Raw genomic sequence first — 22,681 nt, 5'->3', positions numbered from 1 at the left:
GCTTTTTCTCCTAGTTTCCTATTAGCTAAATTTTCCTTTATGATCCAAACATGTTCACAACATGGGGCAAGAAACCAAATAGCTACAGGTCCTAACATCTGATTGATGATCTCCCCGTACATAACTTATACACTGGTCTCACAGTGTGCTATTAGAGGTTGCTGACTCAATACTACTTCCTATGCCCTGTCATGGTGATGTACACAGAGCTATCAACTATCATGGAGGTGTTACAGACCTTAACTGTTTTCCAGTGCCCAAGTCCCAGAACTCCCTTAACATTTTGTTTCTTTTTAGGCTTAAATATGCCTCAAGCCATAAACTACTATTTTTGGAACAGAAACCAAAATTGGAAGCAGGCCTCCAGCTTTGTTGTTGCTGTGTTCCTTAAAGTCGTTTCCAACTTATGGTGACCCTAAGGCAAACCTATCACAGGTTTTCTTGGCAAGATTTGTTCAGAGGGGGTTTGTTTTTGCCTTCCTTTGAAACTCGGAAAGTGTGACTTGCCCAGACTCACCCAGTGGGTTTCCATGTCTGAGCAAGGATTCAAATCCTGGCCTCCAACTCCTGGGTATTATTTTTTGATAATAATTAAATTCCACACCAGTCGTATATGCCCACCCTGATCTACCTAAACTAGCATCATCATCACAGTTAGTTTTCAATTCCTTCCAATTTAAGTCAGTGTGGGGAAAATTTCATGAACCAGATCCAGGGTTATTGGCCACTATGGCCCAGGGTAATACAAAATATGCCATTAAGTGTGTTCCTCTTCTGTGCCACTCATAAGTCTATCTCTTTTGGTGCCATTGCACTGTATATGTTGGACAGTGGAGAATTATGTAACATTCCTCCATTTATACTGGCAATTTACCCGAGACTGCTACCCTCAGCCAACTGAGGTTGAGCATAATATTGCATATTCTGAACTACTTTATAAAAAGTACCTTCCAGTGTTTCAGTATCTCAGTAAGCATTTTCACAACATAGCTGTATCTGCAAAAGCTGAAAATAAGCTGCTGTCATCCCACAAAACACTCTATGCCATCAAACCTCCAAATATTTCTAATGGGACATTGACATGCATTACAGTTTCCCTTTCTACATTCCACTTCTAGTGTCAATGTAAGTTCAATCTGCCGTACAATTCTGTCCCACTGAGGGAACCTTCTTTATGTTATGTGGTTCCAGCGAGGGCATGGAAATCCGTCAGCAAATCACTCCCATAATTCAAACTATAATGTGTCTACTCATGAAAAAGACAGATTTACGACAGGAACCCTCTGCCAGCTCAACACTATTTAATTGACTAAGTTCAAAATATGGTATGTTGCACAGGCATAATAAAGGGGTTCAAGAGCAACTTGTTAGCTGAAGCCAACGAATTTGAAGCTTCCACAAAAGCTGAAACGAATACTACAGTTTCTTACACTATCTAAATGACAACAGTTGCTTTTTTAATCTAGGTACAGGCATTTTTGTCAATAATTTTTCAAAAGTGCATACATATGCTCCAGCTATGCATGTGGCTAGAAATTCTGTTGAAATGTAAAAGCTGAAACACATGAGGTATATTTTTTACTGTTTCCACACAACATATTACCAATCACTGCCTCCCCCCCCCCCAATGCATTCCTATGTTTGGGGCCTGCTGACAAACCCCCTTCAACCTCCATCTCATAAAAACAGGATCAGAATACTGGGGCAAGCAGTGATTTATGTGGCATGTTCTAGCTCTGAGAAAATGCATGTAAGAAATACAATTGCATCATCACTCCATGTTCTTGTCCCCACTGAACACACAGGGAAAATAAATATATTTCCCCGCCAAAAAATAAAGATAATCACTAAAATACAACTATGACATGAAGAAAAGAGAAACCAAACACTGAGGTTACATTGTGCAAGGGAAAAAGAAATGCACTACCAGCTGAACCACAAACTGAGGCTGGGAGCAAGCAGAGAAGGGTTGCTCTGAGCCCTCACTTCCTTAGTTTCAGTTTTAATCTGTGATATGACTCAGTGCAAGTGCTTATACATATCCTCAAAACCAGGGGTAGGCAACCCTTTTGAGCCGGGGGCCGGGTTGCTGTCCCTCCGACAACTGGGGGGCCGAAGCCAAAAAACAAATAATTAAATAATTTTTAAAAAATTAAATAAATAAATAAACCGGGACAAATGTAGGACAAAATTTTCAAATGGAGGGCACTTTTAAAATAAAAAATGGAGGACACGCGAAAAAATTTGCTGATTTTTTAAAAAATGTTAAGATAAATTCATGTTTCTGAGGCTTCTATAGACAATTGCCCCACCATGCCACTTGCGTGAGACACCAAAGGCCCCAGCGGCAATCGGCGGCAAGACCGGACTGGGGCCGGTCCCAAGGCCTCGCCGGGCCGCATCCGGCCCACGGGCCGCAGGTTGCCTACCCCTGCTCAAAACAAAGATTAAACAATTTAGCCCTGTAGAATATTTACTTTTAATAATAAACTAATAAAGCGTCATGTAAGGGCCGTTCTGTAAAGGCACAGTCGCACCTTCAAATCTGAGATACAAATCTGCTTCATAAAACACACAACTGTTAAGAAAAGACACTGAAGGGATTCAGTTTCAGTACTGTATCTCTTTAAAAGATCTTTTTCCTCTCTCCTGAGTAAAGCGCAGCCATCACCGGAGGGCATCCCCATGACTTTAGGAATGCCATCAACAGCAGCCCTTGACATTATGTTACTGGCTCCCAAACTTTATGTCAGAAGGCCCACTGAAGTAGATGTAAGACAGAGGAGCCACCAAGTTTGCTTCTTTATTTGCATGTTTGCCACATTCACACAGAAAGCAGCAATGGGATGTTAATCATGTTGGCAGGGGAAGACATACCTTTCCAAACCTTATCTTCTAATTCTTTAAAAAAAATGAACCAGAAAAAGGGTTTGAATACATTAAAGGTCTCCCCAAGTCTCTTTGAATTATAAAACCCACAGAAACACAACCCCTGCTAAACCTTTTCTGGCCTTCAGTCCTGCAGCAGGCAACACTATTAACATCTTCCACTTGTTTACTTTGATAACCTCCTAACAATCCAAAACATTTTAACTGGTTCCCCAAATGCCCCTGTTCCAACTTATTAATGAATGGGTCAAAAGACACTCTCATTTGTGGCAGTAGATGTTCGGGGAGAAGGGGAGGCAGAAGGATAAAGATGGCACAGCAATAGGAAGCTACAAACTACACATACAGCACAGTACGATCCTTTCAAATAAACAGACACCAAGGCCGGAAGCTTGGTGCAGAGTATAGAGGAGAAATTGTTAAGGCACTAGTCAGCCTGCAAAAATACAATCCATACAACGCTGCCAAAGCCAACTGAAAGCCTGGTTTAATCAAGCACACTTACGCAGCTTTTATTGCTTGCTTTCAGGCCGATCTTCCTCCTCTTTCAGCTGCCTGCCATGCACACTATATTCCTTCTCACCAACAGCAAACATCAGCTGCCATTCCAGTGGCCCAAACATACTGTTCGAAAAACAAAAATGCACTGGTAGGAAACATTCAGGAAATAGGCCTCTAATAAAGCATACTCTTAAGAACCGCAGCAAGATTTTCACCTTCAGCAAACCCCGCAAGAGTCACTGCAAACCTAAAATCATTGGCAACATCCAGTTATGCATTCTTTTTGAGTAAAATGCTGTGTAGCAGGTAACTAAATACACCAGTACACATTGGTTGGGGAGGGGTGAGACACATATATTATCACATATAAAAGCAGCACAGATGTATTTTGCCATAAATATGCTTAGAGATCAAATTTCTGGAAATTTTGAAGCCATGGAAAAATGCTCCCACCCCATATCTTTCTCCCACTGCTGGAAAAACAGGGGGATGTGATATGAGCACCCTTTACAGATTAAAAGTCACTTTGTTATATATGTACACGCGCACACGCACGCACACACACACAAATATAAATATATGTATAAATATATGTATACACATATGTACACACATATATAAATATATGTACACACATACACACACATATGTTTTTGCTTTTTGATGAACTCTATATTTATTTCTGTATACCAATTTGCTCTGGTATAATAAAAGTACTGTTTATTCAAACAACAATTTCAAACTGAGTTTCCTTTTTTTAAATCTTTATTTTTGTTACAAAAGGAGCTACAAGATCCTGAAATGGAAGGAATCTCTTTGGTTTTGCCACTTTATTAGGAGCAGGGGGAAACAAATACACAGGAAACAATCAACTTTAGTAATTTATAGAAAAATATTTCTTGTCCTCTAATTCTCCATAATGTCAAGCAGGCATAAAATATTAATTCCCATAAAACAAACAAAGAAAAGGAACCCAAACCCAGGCCTCACAAGTCCTAATCCCACACTGTAATGATCAGGTACTGTAACATGTCTTACATATGTGTTCCTGATACAGACTTTTTAGAAATAGTTTTGTGAGACTAAGCATATGAACATTTCTTTCATCATTTTAATTGTCACTGCTCCATTATACATTTTTCCCTTCCCCTGTCCTCAATTTCTCTGGGAAACAGACTCCCAGGCCTTCACATCTTTAAATAAAGTCTGAAAACCCTGTGACAAGCAGTTTTCCAATATATGTATATGTAACGAAACAGCTATCTACATGATCTTTATAGTGTACAATGGACCCTTTCAAAAGGTTTTCTAGGTGAAGCTGGCTTTGGAACCAATTTCTTCATAGGCCTTGGGAAACTGCCTTTATTTAGCCCATGCAAGCTTGCCAAAGAGCTTAAGTAACGTTTCAGACTCGGAAGATTTTCACCAAATTCTGGGAAAATGTATGAAAATATGGCCCTGATGCTGCTTCTTTTGCAATAATGATTTAACTGAAGTGGCAGTGTGGTGTGGCACTTTTGAAAATACTATGTACACCTTTCTTGGATCCCTTGTGGACAAAGCAGTTTAGAAATGTTTAAAATACTCACAATCAAGGCAATAACTCATGTTTTATTATAAAACAGCCCAACTACGTAAGAGAGGAAGGATTCCATTCTAAAAGAAAGAGATGTGAGATGCAGCAACTGATCTCCCAAATAGGTAAACCTACTTTTTCCTCATGACCAGAGCTTCAATATAAAAAATGACATCATCTAAGAGAGGTACAACAGAGAGGGGAAGAGCTTCCAAATCAATTCCCCTGTATGCCCCATTCGTTTCTGAAACAGTTTCTCCTACCCCTCTTTTTACCTGACAAGGAGTTGTTGTTTCAGTACTAAGATCTCCTGACATCTAGCTTGGCCATTGGCTATTTCACTTCACCAGCTCTCATTAGGCACCAAAAGCAATGTTTACATTACAAGCCTGCCCAGGCTGGCAAAAGAATCAACCTACACTACATTTTATCGCTTTTAGATGCTAACATCACAGTTTTAGGAGATCTCAACAGTACTGGCCTCAAAGTGTGAGCCACTTTCTAAATGGCATCTTCTCGAAGCCATGAGTTTCAAAACAGTAAACTCCTAAATCTTACCATGCCCTTCCCAGACTAACAGTTATGGACATCAGTCCAAGGAGCATGTGTCACATACGCAGAGGTGGGCGTCAAAACAACCCAGCAGGAAGGTACAAAATTAGACGTCAGGACTACAATCTCCTTGTAGTTGAACCTCTCAGGGACAAGCTGTAACATTTAAATGACCTTCTCTTCACATTAAATTTAAACTGTCCTGTAAAGACTGATGGCTGCAATACAGCTGTCCTTTTAAACACATTTCGGAGTCTACAGATATAGGGAAATGGTGGGGAAAGAGGCAAAAACAGCAGGAGAAAAGGAGAGAGGCAGGTGTTTAAGCGGTTGGATGTGCCAACAAGAATAACCACAGAACAAGTATGCCAACCAGCCACACTTACCACAGTTACACTCTTAAGGTGAAGCTGGACTCCAGGACACTTTGAGCCACAGCAGCAAAATGTCATCTTGTTGCCCAAAGAAAACATCTACCTTGCCATTGCTGCTCCTTAGGAATTTTTATTGATGTTGCTAAGCTCTGTAGCCTTTTTTGCTCCAAAACGCGTTAAGAACATAGTAGCCTAAACAAGCAGACGAAGCAGTAGGCAAACAAACATAATGAGCATATTTAGAACAGATCCCCCAAAAACTCAATAAAGTAAAATCCCAACTGGACTAGGCATCCATGTCTCTTGGGCAGAAGGCCAGAGACTTCAAGCACCTGGTTACTCTCTTGCTTTTATTTAGTGTCTGTCCTTACCAACTTCAGTAGACCCCTGGCCCAACTTCCTCAGGTGGACTACTGTAGCGCTACAATTCAACTTCATGGAGCTATCCTTGGAGGCAGGTCAGAAATTTCAGCTTGTGCTAAAGTTTGTGTCTTTCTTTTAACAAGGACAAGCCGAAGACAGCATGGTCTGTTCCACCCAAGGTCCCACAGGACAGCTGAGCTATTTGTCGGCCTTCAAAACAGTCAGGATGCTGTATTTGTTATACAATCCTCCAATATTTGTTCCCGTGGTCAAAACCTTAAACACTTTTACGCAGAAGGCTTCAGCGTTCATTACTAGATCAGTACACATTACCTTGCTTGAAATATGCCCTTTAATTAGTTGTTTCCCATTGCCTGCTAGCTAGTGACCCTTTAATGACTTGTTTCCTCTTTGTAGTCAGAGCAATCCCATCATTTGTCTGTTCGTTTATTGTGTTCTATTTTTTATTAGCACAATTGCACTTTACAAAAGTAAAAAACAAAGGCACAAGTGCACAATCTTTTGGAATACAGAGGAAGCAAGGGTTTTTCTTTTTAATAAGCAAAACACTGGCTATGGACAAAGAGACAATGCCAGTACAGTCAGCCCTCCATATCCACGGATTTTTTATCCATGGATTCAAGCATCTACAGCTTGATAATATTTTTTAAATATATGAATTCCTAAAAACAAACTTTGATTTTGCTGTTTTATCTAAGGGACACCATTTTACTATGCCACTGTACTCAATGGGACTTCAGCATCCACAGATTTTGGTGTCCATGGGAGGTCCTGAAACCAAACCGCAGCAGATACCAAGGGGCACTTTAAAACCTGGACATTTAAGCCAGAGTGGAAAGGTTGTGTTATCATCTACAGAGATCCTGCCTCCCAACAAGTGAATCAATATCTTTGCCACCACATCCAGGTCAAGGTGGCACTACAATTCCATTCAAAGACAGAATTGTCACCACAAGACTTGGTGATAGCTATTGTTGGTATAAAGAAAAGGACAACCTGGAAAGCACAGCAATGCAACAGCCTGGGAGCAATGTCATTTTGACTCTCCTTAACAACTAAATGAACAAATGATGTAAATCTGAAGAAAATGACTAGCATGGAAGCAAACAATACTACAGTGGACCCTTGTTATACGCTTGGGTTTGGTTCTAAGATCCCCCATGGATAACAAAATCCGTGGACGCTCAAGTCCCATTAAATATAATGACATAGCAAAATAGTGTCCCTTATAAAAAATGGAAAATCAAGGTTTGATATTTGAAATGTATACTTTTTTGGAACATTTTCAAACCGTGGATGCTTGTATCTGTGTATAAAAATCTGCGTATACGAAAGGCCAACTGTATACCTATTCTAGCTCATCTGTCTGAGATCCATCGTAGGCACCAATTGTTAAAGACCTAAGTGGCCTAAGTCATGCTTCTGAAGAGTATTTTCTTTCCCTTGTAACTCTAGGAGAAATTAGAAGATCAGGCCTAGTGAATCAAGTTTCCAACTTTATTTAGTGGAGGGAAATGCATTTCTCTCTCCCATCCTGAGAGACCAGAATCTGAGGAGAATGACAGCCTTGAGTCACAAGTCCTCACATCCTAATAGAGTTTGCCAAGGTAGCCAGGTCGCAAGCCTTTTTGGTCCCCCACCCTTTCATTCACCTTTTCATCATACTCTGCCTCAACCCACAAATTAGTGGGAACAATCTCACTTTGTATTCCTTCATTCATGGAATATAGTTTTTGGGAGCATGCAATAGCTGTGTTTCTGTAGTCAAACACACTCTTGGGAATCCCTGCCCAAAGAGATCCCCTGCATTCAATTCTGTTTTTGTCTTCTGACATAAGGCTACTCCCCAACACCAATTACAACACTGCAAGGCTATCCTATCCTATAAAATCTGCACAGATCATTCAGATTCTCCACTTTTTGCAAGTTTTCCCCCTTAACATTATATTTACAAATAGAAAAAGAAAAAAAGCAACTACACAATCAACTTTGCTATTTCACAGTAATACCAAGACTTTCCAAACTCATCAGCTCCATCCATAAGAAGTCTACGCTCATCATATTTTCTTCAAGATCATCAAGCCCATCATACACATCGGAAGAACGAGAATACCAGCTATGACTGGACCCATGAAAACTTGTCTAGGAAACATATCCTTGACAATGTATTTGGAATCTTTCTACTGAAAATGTCCACACAAAAACAAATGTGGTATGCTGGTTACAGTATTGGACTGAGAGCTGTGAGACTTGAGTTTGAATTCCCACTTACCCATGAAGTTTAATGGATTATTTGAGGGCATTTGCCTTCCCCACTACAACCACAGCTTAAGTTACACGCAGAACTGTTGTAAGGATCGAAGAGGGTAATTCCTAAGCGTCTTGGGAAAGGGTATATTATAAATGTTATAAATACACAAATTCATTCTATTTAGTCTTTAGCTTTCACTAATACATTATGTACTTGAATTTCCAAGATTCAGCAGTTTATGTGAATCCAATGTATAATTTTGGTTATACAGATGAGTTCTACGCTTGGACACTGCTCACACTAAGCAGTTTGCTGCTGAAGAGTGAACTCCAAGCCATATTCTTGTGACACCATTAAAAGACAAACAGATCCACACACACATTCAACCATGCAGGATGAGAACACTTTTATCACATGGTACTCTTTTACAATTTTTGCCAACAAGGACTCATCCTCATATGAACTGAAGAGAGAACCTTTAAAGAAAATCATAAGGGTAAAACATGAAACCATCTCTTCAATCCCAAAAGTACAATGGGGGTTGGTGGTTAAATTCTTAAAAAGGTAAATGGCTAAATTTAAACCTAGATGGAAGTACCAGTTAGAAGACAAATTTGCCTTGCTGTGCACTGCAGGCTTTCAACACAATTCATCTAGCGATGTATACAAGAAATTATACAGGTTGTGTGTGTGTGTGCATATTTACAAAGAGAAACATCATGCCTCATAATAGTAATACAGTCCAAATATGTCAAGTCTGTAACAAAAGGGCACAGTGCCAGAGGGAGGCAGGATTATTGTTTTAGGTTTCACCCACAATAGGCAAACCCTATAATTTTAAGGTCTATGTACAAAGCTTGTTGAATCAGAACATTGGTGCTACTAGGAAAAAGCTTAGATTTCATGCCCACAAATACAAATTAGAGATTTCAAGATTGGTTTAAACCATCCCTACCATGGTGACCATAATCATGACTAGATTACTAAAGCCCCAACATATTTAGCTATTACTCACATTTAATCTCTCATTTAAACATTTGTCAAAATCTTAATTCCCAAACAATTCAGTTTGATTGCCAGGAGCTGCCACATGTATCCTACAAAACAGAGTTACAGTGTAGGCATACCAGAGACCAGACTGCACCCGCAACAGCGTAGCTTACATTATACTTTTTTTTCTTGAACACAATTGATGTTTTAACTTCAAGGATTCAATATTTCTATGCCACAAAGACTTCAGTTTGTTTCTACGTACAAATTTGACATGCAAGCAAAATAGTGACGTCTCAAGCTCAGTGCATTTGAAATCCATATTTGTGCACTCTGCCAGTGTCACACATTTTAGCCCAGAATCCAATGCAGTGCAAAGGTAGAAAAAGCTGTTTGTACGGCATTTACACCATAACCTGAGTCAAAGACTTAATAGCCACAAGAGGCTGGAGCAAGATATTTAACTTGGAAACAGGAGTGATCTGGTCAACTCACGCTGCTCATTCATAGGAAGAATTTGCTAACAGCACAGACAAGTTGCTCTTGTAAGTTACACAAGCATCTCTTAAAGTTATTTGCAGAGATTTCCACAACTATAGCTGCTAAGCGAGCAAGGTAAGAAGTCTCAATAGTAGACCGTCTGAGCCACTTCTACTGGTATCCGGTACCAGATCACAGCTATATATGAGGCAGTTGTGTATTAGTAGCTCAATAATTGTTGCTCCCTTACTGACTCATACTCTAGTGTGGCTCAATTCTGCAATAATTATTAACAGCTGTATAACTAAACCTACAGCATACTATCCATGGAGACAGGCTCTTTACCAATTTATCACAAAATACAATATACAAAAATGAGGTAAATAATACATGTTACATTTGTATGTAGCAGAATTAATACAGAAGGGCAAACTTAAGAATTTAGCAGTTACAATCCCACTTATGGCATTAAATCATTTATAGTCCCTGAGCAACTAGGATTCTTCCAACCCAGGATTTGATGAAATGGAGTTAGAGTGTGGGATTAATAAGATCTCAGTAACAAAAGCTTTTTCAAACTACAGTAGGCTATCAGTCAACCCAGGAAATGGGCTTCTCTGAAATGGCACATGAATTTTGGAATACCCTCCAAAGGGACATACAGTTGCCCTATCCTTCTTTCTTTCTGGCATAAAGTTACTTCTATTTGGCCAGACATTTTACTTTTTTTAAAAAAACCTCATTTATTTATTTATTTATTTATTTGCTTACCAGCTGAATAGTTTTTATGCTTCTTACATTGCGATTTTTAGCCCTATATCGTATTTGTCTTTTTAATAATTTTATGTAAACTGTTCTAAATCCTTCGTAAATGAAAGCACTTTACAAACATTTTGAAATAAATTAAATATAGGAACCAGGCTAGTGTGAGTGTACACTGTTGTTATGTCATCTTAAACCCAGGGCTGAAACGACCAAAAAACTGGTCAGATGGCTTGTTATAAAGAAGAACCTAAGTTCACTCCAGGTTAAAGCCAAAATTTCAGTGAAGTAAGTCAAATCCTGATGGCTCACCAGACAAAGATAAAATGATCTGGTTATGATAGTGCTATTAAATCAATCTAAATGTCAGCCGAAATAGCGGGTTTGAGATGCGTAGCTGAGCACAGGTGACACCATAATATCATTGAAAACTATTAGAAAAGGAAAGGAAAGCAAAGAGTAAAAAACGGGATTAGGATCCTTGAGGAATAAAGACTATGAATCCATGACTCCTCTGGTTTCCAATGGAGAAATGCTTAGCAAAATCACATGAGTCGTAAATAGTTTTTGCATTTTATACGCCTTCTGACATCATCAGCACTTACAAATTAGTGCTCACAAAAGAGCAATTTCATGGTCTTAATTTGTCTTTCCCACACAGAACATATTAGAATTTTAATTTGGGAAAAAAAACTATGTGCCCTGAAAGAGTAGATAGACTTCTCTGACAACAGCCTCATTCCCACTCCCTTTTAAACTGGATCACAAATTGGTTTAAACTGACTTAGATGATCATGGTTTGCACTTGAACCAAATTGCTAAAGCGATTCAGAGAGGGGGCCATGCACTAGACCCATTTAACCTGCATCTTTTTATGCTGATTTTTTTCCACGTCTTTTTGGATAAATCGATTCCGTGCAAGTGTGAACCAGATGCGGAACTGATTTAAATTTGCCTTTTGGCTGGCTGGAACGGGTCCATTTTGAATCGATTAATTTGTCAATGTGAACCACAAGTGAGTTATTTTATTTTATTTTGCAGCCAGAAAATGCGATTGGTGCAAATGTAGTGTGAACCACGCTGCTGAACTAATCCATCGATTCGGATCACAAAGCGATTTATTTGTAAGTGGGAATGCGGCCAACATTAGCCTACCTGTGTAGGGCCAAAACACACTGGAGAAGTAATCCAGTTTGAGACCACTTTAACTGTCCTGGCTCAGTGCTGGGGAATCCTGGGAACTGTAGTTTATTGTGGCACCAGAGTTCTCTGACAGAGGCGGCTAAATGTCTCACAAAACTACAGTTCCCAGAATTCCCTAACACTGAGCCAGGGCAGTTACAGCGGTCTCAAACTGGATTACTTCTCCAGTGTGTTTTGGCCCTAAGACATTAATACAAGTTTGAAAAGCCTCATTCATTCAATATGGTAATACAATTTAGTACACTGATTGGTAAGTTAACTCCCTAACCCAAAACTACCACTTTACAGAGCCAATTTTGCAGGATCTTTCAGCTGCAAACATGTGGTCTTTCTCTCACTTGTGAAAGTGCTTTAACATTTACCATTTTCGTTCAGTAACAACGGGGACTAGAAACACACAGCACCTTAAAAATCTCATGAATTACAAACATCTGACAAGAAGTCACACCCTTTGTTGCATGCCAAAGTCTTACTTATGCAATAAGCTAAGGCTTCAGGACATATATTTGAAGCATCAACTGGAGCCTGATGCAAAATGAAGTGGGGTAGAATTTTGTATGTAAAGAAGTAGCACAAATCCATAGGTAACATACGTTTGTTATATATTCACAATATCTAGCAATGATGCAATGTTTGTGGATGATTGGATGGATAGAAATACCACCTATAAACAAGAAGTTATGACAAAGAATATGCCTACCCTACTCCAGTGGCTCACATAAACACAGATCACTGGCATGAACTAGACAAGGATGTCACTGGCCAAGCAAGGTGCTGTCAAACAAGAGTGTAACAGCATAGGGGACCTGATTTGTCATATGGCAAGTAGAGATAAAATTGAGAGTGCTGGAGTCCTAAATAAGAAGCCTTTTGAGCAACTGTTGGATCCCAGCAGCTATAGAGTGGTATTATCAAAACATGATAGAGATATTAAAACATGGTTTCAGCACTAGTTTTGTGGACAAGACAAATGAAGACAGGATATACCTGCAATACCAATACAAACAAAATAATACAAAAGTGGCAAGGATCTTATATATAAACAACACACCTTGTTTTATGCCTTATTTAAGGCAGAACAACAAGATGAATAGGGTAAATACTACATAAAAGTAGTGATAACGATAGCATCATGACATTATAGCAGCTTCCACCAACTCAGTGTCCTTAGATATGTTGGACTACTGCCCATGCTAACTGGAGACAGTAAGTTCCTTTAGAGCATTAGTTCTGACTGTGGTCCGCCAGACATTTTGGATTTCAACTCCCAGAAAGCATGCAGAGAGATCTTGCAGCACCTTTGAGACTAACTGAAAGAAAGAAATTGGCAGCACGAGCTTTCGTAGACTTCAGTCTACTTCCTCAGATGCACGAAAGCTCATGCTGCCAATTTCTTTGTTTCAGTCTCAAAAGTGCTGCAAGATCTCTCTGCATACTGATTCTACAGACTAACATGGCTACATCTTTGAACTCTCCCAGAAAGCATGGCCAATACTCAGGAATTCTGGGAGTTAAAAATCTGAAGCATCTGGAGGACCACAGTTTGAGAACTCTTGCTTTAGAGCACTGGCCAAAATTATGCTGGAACGTGAACCTCAGTGAAAAGGCAAAAAGGCTGGCAAAACAGGGATGTGAGAAGTACCCTGTCATCAGATTACACTGAGGAAGACCATGGTATCCAAAAAGATAATGTAAGAAAAATTAAGACCATACCAGAACACTGCTATGTGCAGTTCTGCAGGAACACTGAACAGAAAACAAAAGCACTACATGAAATCAAGTACCTGACATAAATGATGCACACTCCATGGACAAGAGGCAGCAGGGCGAAATATCCTAAATATTACACAAATGACTGGCATATACAAAATCAGAGGTCAGGTTAAATCACATGTCAAGCCATCTGAAGGGGAGGGGAGGACAGGAGGCCAGGCCAGTTAACATTAAGGCTCTGGCAACACAAGACACAAAGACTGGCACCCCTGGAAAGCTGTTGGGTCCACATTGTCTTCTGAATGGCCACGGATGTGATGTACTAACCAACTCTGTTAAGGTGAGTCACCACAGGGAGGTTTGGACTGCACAGGATGGTGACTGTCACTTCTCCTGCTCTGACCATACACAGCAAGGCTACCTTCTCTTTACCTTGATCTCCTTTTCTTGGTACTTAGACTTGCAGGATAGGCAGCCCAGAGCAACTAGTGCTCATATGATCTCATATTTGGGCAAATGAGGGTCAAACTTGGTATACGGGTTCGTTCAACTCAAGCTTTCTAGTTCAGCTATAAAAATCACATGCAAGAGGGCAGGGATGAAGTTCACCCGCTGTCTGTATTCTGCTGCTGATTTATTTTCCCCCAGCCAATTCATATTTGATATTGGACCTAGGTTGGTGGGAAGGGGTAAGAGGCATGTTCTTTTCCTCCCAAACACTCCTTTCATCCCCATCCATTGTTTACTTTCAAACTGGTAAGCATATATTTAAGGACTGCACACACACGTGATTTTGTTGTAATGTAATGGTGCAAGGAATGGCAACTGCTGCCTACAATCTTTTGCCACTTTCGTCATTATAGAAAATTAACAAAGTAAGGACCAGATCTGTAGGGCCACCAAAGAAAGGATCTGAGTTAACAAGAGTTGGCAATTGCTCCTCCTGCCTCTTATCCCTTAGCATAGTCTCTCTGGGCTGCACAACAGGTAGAACGTAGGCTAGAGGGACCAGCAATTGTCTGTTTATGAATATATCAGCTGTTATATAGTTTCACTTGTTCACCCTCTTTGTTTTGGCACTATGGAAGTGAGGACTATGGAAGTGCCTCTGAGTGTAAAAGTAACTACTGCCCATCCAGTGTCCAGTAGGCCCAATCCTCATCATACAACCATGTCCAAACATGCACTTGGTTGCTAGTTTAAGGAATATCTACTTCCTCCTCTTTCTAATTCATTTGTGTGAAATGATCGTCTCTCTTTTTGCAAGGTAAAAATGAAGGGATTTGGCTCAGCAAATCCAATCCTTCCTAGCATGACAACCAGAGAGGGAAAAAGTACAAAGAAACAGAGATGGTGGTTGCTCTTATGAAAACTGTTAAATCTTCCACTTATCAATTTACTTAGCCAGTCTCAATCACCAAACCTGCTCCAACGCTTCACACCAAATTGTGCAGAAAAGGAGCAACCAAATAAGTAAGAGTCCCCACGAGGACAAAGAATTCATCAGAGGCAGCAAGGGCCACTAATTCCAGCCATCTTACCTCCAGTCCTCCCTACCAGGATGGGGAAAGGGAGCAATCTTGTGGAAACGATGGCTGTTCTTAAAAGAAGCAACAGCTGCCTCCTTTTGCTTGTTTGTGGGCCTCGGCACTTATACAGCACCGTGCCTAAGAAACCAGACACACAATACAAGCAACCATCAACTCCTCCTGCCTGTTTATCCCTGAATAAATGATGCTTGCAAGGAAGTGGTACTCCATAGTTTTCTGTGGGTTTTCCAGGCTATGTGGTCGCATTTTGGAAGAGTTTACCCCTGATGTTTCACCTGCATCTGTGGGTCCTCTTTCCAACCAGCCACCAACCCCGTGGAAATTTCTACCTGTGTGCAAATGCTTTCTCTTTGGGAAGAGACAAGGATTGGGACTAGTGGAGCTACCCATGCCAATTGAGTAGTCACCATCTCTGCTCACTTGCTCTCCACCACTGATGGGTGCAGCTGAGTGCCAAGTAGACTAATCCCATCCACCAGCCTTACCCGGGTGAGCAAGCGAGAGGCGGCTATTCTTTGCAAGAGCAGCTACCTTATCCTGTGCCCATCCCTTCACAGATCCACTGGGTGTCATGATGGTGGGACTGGGCCCAATCCTCCCTGCTACTTCACCAGAAAAACCGAGTAGGTGGCTGTTGATAAATACATGATCAGAGCAGTTGTATGTCCACAGGAAAGTACCCAAGCCTCCATAGAACAAAACCTGCAGAGTGCAGAGAGGGCAGTGTTGCCACTCCTTGCACCCTTCTCCTCTTGGTGGTGCATGGGGAAGGCCTGCTTGGTGAGAGAGACACCTGAAAGAAAGCCTCCCCACAGCTAATGTTGTGTGCCTTCAAGTTGTTTCCAACCTACAGTGACCCTAACGCAGTAGTTTGAGTGTTAGACTACGACTCTGGAGAGCAGGGTTCAAGCCTCCACACAGCCATGAAACCCACTGGGTGACCTTGGGCAAATTGCATACTCTCCACCTCAGGGGATGGCCATGGCAAACCTCCTCTGGACACACGTTGCCAAGAACCCCTCCCCTCCAAGGGTTGCCTTAGATTTGCCGTAAAGTCGGAACAACTTGGAAGGTAGGCAACAGCAAAGGCGAAACGATCACTGCTTTTCTGAGCAAGTTTCTTCAGAGGAAGGTTTGCAACTGCTATCTTCTAAGGCCGAGAGAGTGTGATTGACTCAGGGTCGCCCAGTGGCTTTCCAAGGCCAAGCAACAAAGGCAAACCTGTCACGGGCTTTCCTTGGCAAGGTTCTTCAGGGGCGGTTTTGTCTTTGCCATCACCATCTTCTGAGGCTGACAGAGCGTGACTTGACCAGGACCGAGCCAGGATTTGAAACCTGGGCCTGACTCCCACTACCTTTTAAACCGGATCGCAAATAAGTTTGAACTGGTTCAAACGTCGCTGGTTCCCACTTGAATCAATTCGCTGATGCGATCCGGAGAGGGGAGGGCCACGCGTTAGACCCATTTAACCCGCCTCTTTTTGACGCCAATGTTTTCTGTGTCTTTTTGGATAAATCGATTCTGTGAACCTGATGTGGCTCGGAATTGATTTAAATTTCCCCTGCGGCCAGCTGGAGCGGATCCATTTTGAACCGATTCCTTTGTGAACGCGAACCACGAGTGGGTTATATTTTACAGGGGGGGAATGCAATCAGGCCAAATTTTAACCTGTTTGTTTATTTTAAACATTTAATGAATTTAAATTGTAATTTGACAATTGTATTTTAGTTAAGGGATGGAATCTTGATTTGTGTACGTTATGCATTTTGTGACATTTTACATATTTGCTTATGTACATGATTTTTCAATGTATTTGCTTATGTAACTTTGTAAACCGCCTTAATCCTCTGGAAAGGCGGTACATAAATAAAAATTATTGTTATTATTATTATTACACTTGTCCCTCCACATTTGCTAGGGTTACGGGAACAGGGCCCTTGCGAATGTGGAAAAACCCACAAATAACAAAAACACCATGTTTTTACCTGAGAGGACACCTCTCTAGGAGTCTCTAGGTCCTCCACTGCAACTCTGTGGTCAACATCCGACAGACACTGACCATAGAACTGCCCTGGAGAAGATGCTAATGCCTAGCAGAGTATTCTCTCTAGGTCTTTTCGGTGCAACTTTTAGTTAAAGTTGACCACAGAGTTGCACCGGAGGAGGGCCTAAATATTCCTAGAGAGGACGTAATAATAAAATCCACAAATAATCAAGTGCACAAATATCAAAGCCGCAAATATGGAGGGATGAGTGTGTTCTTCAACGCAGTGGGAACCACGCTCCGCTGTTGAATTGGCCTACCAATTCGGATCACAAACTAGCTTTATTTTCCTTGGTAAATGGGAATGAGATCCAAAGCTCAAACCACTCCACCAGGCTGCCCCTCTCTGTGGGTGTCTTCCCCACAGGGGCCCCCTATATCCAATGGCCAATGGAACCCTTTAGCAGTTGGGGCAGGCACTGAGGTAGACACCCCTGGCCAAGGAGGGCCCTGCTGCCAGGAGTTAAGATGGCCCCAGGAGGGAGCTGAGGGCAGAGGGGCGTCAGCCAATGAGCGTCACCCCTGACCCCAGGGCCCCCTCCTTCCACCTCAGGGGCCACGCCCTCCGCCTCCCTGGCCCCCTCCTCCTCCTGGCGGGAGGGCTGGCCCCTCCCATTTCTGGGCAGAGGGGACGCCTGTGACGCACTCAGGGGCCCCGCGCGCGCAGGAGGGAAGAGGAGGGGAGGGCCGCCCGCGAGCGGGGAAGGAGCCAAGACGAAAACACATAACCAACACCCAATGGCCGCAGACCCGCTGAAAACCTCTCCCCCCATCTTTGACGATGCAGATGGTCTCGTCCAGGGGCCCCCCACCCCCGCGTCAAAGGCCTCGATGGTCCAGTCCAGGCCACCCCCTTCTCACTCACAATCTCTCCTCATCTCCGCTCGGCGCCGCTGCCGTCGCAGACGCCGCCGCCATTTTCTTCGCAGCGAAAAAACCCGCGAGGGGGGGAGGAAGAGGAGGAGGGGGGGTAAAAACCGAGCCGGAGAGGAAACCCAGTGAAGAATGAGGCCCCGCCTACCTCCGCTCTGATTGGACGCGGGGGCCCCATCGCTCAGGGTCGACCCCGGCTCGCGATTGGCCGGTGCGCTTCCCTCCGCGGCCTGTTCCTGGCGGCCGTTAGAATTGGCGGGAAGCGCTGTCAGTTACAAAGGCTGCGGGGGAGGCGCGCGCGCTCTGTCCCCATTGGTCCGCGCCAAGGTTCGCTCCCCGAACGATAGGCCTTTGGGAGCTTCTCGGTCAGGGAGCGAAAGGGGCGGGGCCTCGCAGCACTCGCAGGCTCAGGAGGGGTTCTTTTTTAAAATGTAACGGTTCTAACGGCCTTTTAAAAAGCGCACCCAGCCACTCACCCCCCGCGTTTACCTCAGCAGCAGCAGCAGAGCAGGGTCAGCCAAGGTGCTGCCTTCCAGTAATGCAACCCACCTCCGGAAGGCTGGGAAATGTTATGTCAACACCATTCCTTTCATGTGGCCCCCAATATGCCCATCCAGTCCTACCACAGTCATGTTTCTTCGCAATGTGTTCTTCACAACATATGTTCTTCTTCACATGTGTTCTTCACAACATAGGCCTGTTATGTTTTATTTTGACTGGATATTGCATTGTACTTCCTGTTGTACACCGCTTTGATCTCATTTGGAAAAGCGGTATATAAATATTATTATTATTATTATTATTATATGACTTATATATATATATATATATAGTGGGCATTTGGGGGCTATGTGGCCGTATTCTAGAAGAGTTTATGGCATCTTTGGAGAATGCTGGCATGGAAGAGAGTGGGGTATATATATATATATATATATATGCGTGTGTATACACACACACACTGCGGCCTTGCCATTTGACAACAACAATACCCAGATTGACGTGTAAATCGCTTCTTCTCACCCAGCAGTATACATAGACTTCTCTGAAATTGCCAGCCACAGATGCAGGCAAAATGTCAGGAATAAACTCTTCCAGAACATGGCCACATAGCCCAAAAAACCCACAAAAAGCTATTTTATTTTCTCCCTTTGTCCAACAATCTCAACAAGGGGCTTTACCTATGCATAATATTGAATGGCATGCAGTATGGCTACACAGTCTTTGATAGGCCCAGCTGAGGTGCACTCTCTTGAACCACTCATACCAATGGCAGAATTAATTTACCACAATCAAAGGTTAGCCAAGGTTATGTAGCTACTACAAGGGGAGCCTGCCTTTGCTGGCATATGTTTTTAATGGGAAATAGCTGTGCTGCAGTTCTAGATGGTGACAAGAAAAAAAAATCCATGCCTACTCTCCATTTTAGGCAAGGCCAACTAGAAATTTGGTTGCATCTTAAAGACTACAGTTCACTGAAGGCTACAATAGTCGCCCGGAGGTCCCTTGATATTAGGAAAGATAGAAATAACCGATAGCCCTGGAGCTATCCAGCACAACCTTCCAAGGACCTCACCAACCTATAGCTCCCATATTTCCATAGAATACACCTTTGGGTACCCCCTCAGATATTATTAGAAATAATCTACTGTATTAGAAATATCTACTCTACAGCGCCATATAAATAAAGCATAATAATAACATAATAATAATAATAATTTAAATAGCTTACACTGTAAACATCACTTTACACCTCTATGTATGTGTGTCTTTATGTCACCCATTGATTTATGACAACCCCATTAACTTCATAGGGTTTGCTTATGCAAGGAATACTCAAAGGTGGTATTGCCACTTCCTTCCTCTGACATGTAGCCAACTACAGCACCTAGTATTTTCCCATCTGAGTACGAACCAGATGTTGAGCAAATAAGTTTATTTCAAATCATGATTTTTAGAAGTAAAAATGTTTTAGCTATTTACCATGGGATATTAAACTTACTGACTGTACTGCAGATCAGCAGTACCAAAAGAATGCCAGTCATTTAATGTTATGAAAATCCATCTTTCAGTGCTTTTACAGTGCAGTCCTACATCTATCTACTCAAAGGTAATTTCCACTGAATTATGTAGGGCAGACTCTCAAACAAATTAGAATAAAATTCCACTTTTAACTTGATTCAGGATATAGTGGGGATCTGCTCCAATGAAGACCCACTCAGCAAGTTGTTTTAAAAGAGAAAAAGAAAATTGATGTGAGATTAAAAACAAACAAACAAACAAAAACCAAACCTAAGCAAAACAAAAACCAGAAAATCAGGCATTGTTGGCCTGAATATAGACTGAAATATTCAATGATGGGTGCAAATATAAAACCAAGGATTTGGGGTTTCGTCCCATCCTAGAATCAAATAAATTTGTGCACAAGAGAAAGAGAAAAGAGCGGGATATAAATAAATAAATATTAAATAGCTGTTTGTGGAAACCCCACTTTCAAGGATAAAAACTTGCACTCTGTTACTGAAATCCAAAAATGCACTTCCTATGAGTATCTTGCGCTAAAAGAGGTGTAGCCATATTTGTCTCATTAAAAAATGGTTAGCCTAAAATGCCACAGAACACTGTCATTTTGGCAAAAATAGGGAGATGGGGGAAACCAATTTGCAGAGATGGTGACTGGCCTGAATTAGCAGAAACAACCCCCAAAAGCATGGTAGCTGACACTGCTCAAGATTGCAAGACAACCAGCTGCAGTCACTTGTGCAAAATACTCCTGCCTTCCTCTCATAATGATGAGCTGTGTGGCCTAGTTAGTAGGTCTAGGAACTTACTGTGGAGAATGACTATGTAATTTCACTTTGGTAAATCATGCACAAGACAAGTGACACCCAGCCTATCACAAGAGGGGGGAAAAGTGTGGAAACAGAGCAGCATTACCTCCTACCCTTCTTTATGTGTCATACGCAACCACTACAGTTGCTTCTGCCCCCTACTGACTTCACTATAGAAGTGCAGAAATAAATAGAAACATTTGTGCTAGATTCTGTGCTATGTGGCCCCAGTTTAGAAGCTGTGAAGCAGTACAGTACTTTGTTTTCTAGGGTCCAAACTATGTATCTCATTATCAACACTATTTACCTATTCTTATTTCTTAATCTAAAGCTGATGCTGTGGCATTGATAAGTTTGAATTCACAATTGGCTTACCAGCTCTGTTTTTTTAAGTAGTGCATATTTTTATCTTTTTATTTTTTGAAACCAAACAGTGTCCATCAGATCTGTTATGTCTGACTGCAGTCCGTCCAAGTCATAGCAATACTTTGCCTGCTACTATTTGTCTCACAACTAACTTTGCCAACATTTTTTTTTCTTATGAGACGTGGACATTCAGTATATATCCGAAAAAATAAAAAATATCCTACATGTGGAATTTTGTCTACATGCCAGATAAGGCCTCACATATTGAATCCTAGCCTTTGGAATACCTGATAAACACATGAGAGCCTTACAAGAAAAAAATATTGCAACCCATTTTCACATCCACCCTAAAGCTGTCTTATTCTCATAAATACAGAACCATGTCTTTTCACATCCGTTTTGACTGGATAAACATGTCAGAGCCTCTCTGTTATTCTCCACATGATCACAATTTCCTACTGAAACTAGAGTCCTGTTCTCCCACCCACTATTTCTATAGAAATATGGCTGAGTCACTCAGTGGGCCCATATGATGTCAACACAATCACACAAGGCTACCTCTCATATACACATGCACAACACAGTCTCACTCCTTTATCAAAGCTGCACTGACTCTGCACATGTTTGATGCACTGATTTGAATTGAAGCAATTGTCTTTCTTTAAAAAACCAAGCTGAATTTATAGACCATACCATTTCATGAACTATGCACAGCTTAGAGCATTTTAATATATTCCCCTCTTTAGCCTATTTTCTAAAACTCAACCCATTCATAGATTTCCTTCTAATTGTCCTTTCTTTTATAGTATTTCATGCAAGGTGGAAAACAAGGGATCAATCAGAGGAACAGGAGAAAAAATATTTTCAAATATTTTTTGTATTTGTAGAATACAGCTATTTCAGTCTAAGGCCTGAGTTTACTAAAGTGTTATGACACCACCTACATATGCTTGTGTGAAAGTATCTCCTCTTGTGTGTGTGGACTTCCATTACACCAAAATTTAAGTGATTAAGAAACTAAAAATTTGTGGGAAATATTACTCTAAATAAATTATTTTAATTTGCTTTAAAGGCCTGCTAGCAAAATATAGCCTTTATGCTAAAACTACAAGCCAGCATACTAACAGTACAATTCATTTAACCAAAGTGGGCTCTGTTGTGTTCAATGTTGCCCCAAACTAAATGTACATAGGATTTCAGTCTAACCACAGTACTACATATATCTGCTGAGAAGAAAGCCACACTGAAATTAGTAGGACTTACTGCAAGATAAATACATGTAAGGTTCCAGTGTATTTAATATTTATATAATACCAAATCCATCTTGTGATAACATTTTTATTAG

At 41.4% G+C, this 22,681-nt stretch overlaps 1 protein-coding gene across 2 annotated transcripts in view; it reads right to left on the bottom strand.

Annotated features, from left to right (window-relative positions):
- MECP2 (methyl-CpG binding protein 2) overlaps window positions 1-18,386 on the bottom strand; it is a 97,977-nt gene extending 79,591 nt beyond the window's left edge. The window contains exon 1 of one of the 2 annotated variants that reach the window (XM_089485523.1): window positions 18,291-18,386. Coding sequence is in view for 1 of the 2 variants with exons in the window: in XM_089485516.1 (XP_089341642.1) it covers window positions 18,135-18,187 (53 nt within the window). In the remaining variant the exon portion in view is untranslated. Of the gene's footprint in view, window positions 1-18,134; window positions 18,242-18,290 lie in introns of those variants that run through there. The other variant, XM_089485516.1, reaches the window with a different exon arrangement.
- Between the last annotated feature and the right edge of the window lie 4,295 nt (window positions 18,387-22,681).

Source organism: Sceloporus occidentalis, unplaced genomic scaffold (genome assembly GCF_023333645.1).
Source record: "Sceloporus occidentalis isolate IW3139 unplaced genomic scaffold, rSceOcc1.0.p SCAF_1, whole genome shotgun sequence".
NCBI lineage: Eukaryota > Metazoa > Chordata > Lepidosauria > Squamata > Phrynosomatidae > Sceloporus > Sceloporus occidentalis.
This window is presented reverse-complemented; position numbering and strand designations above follow the sequence as displayed.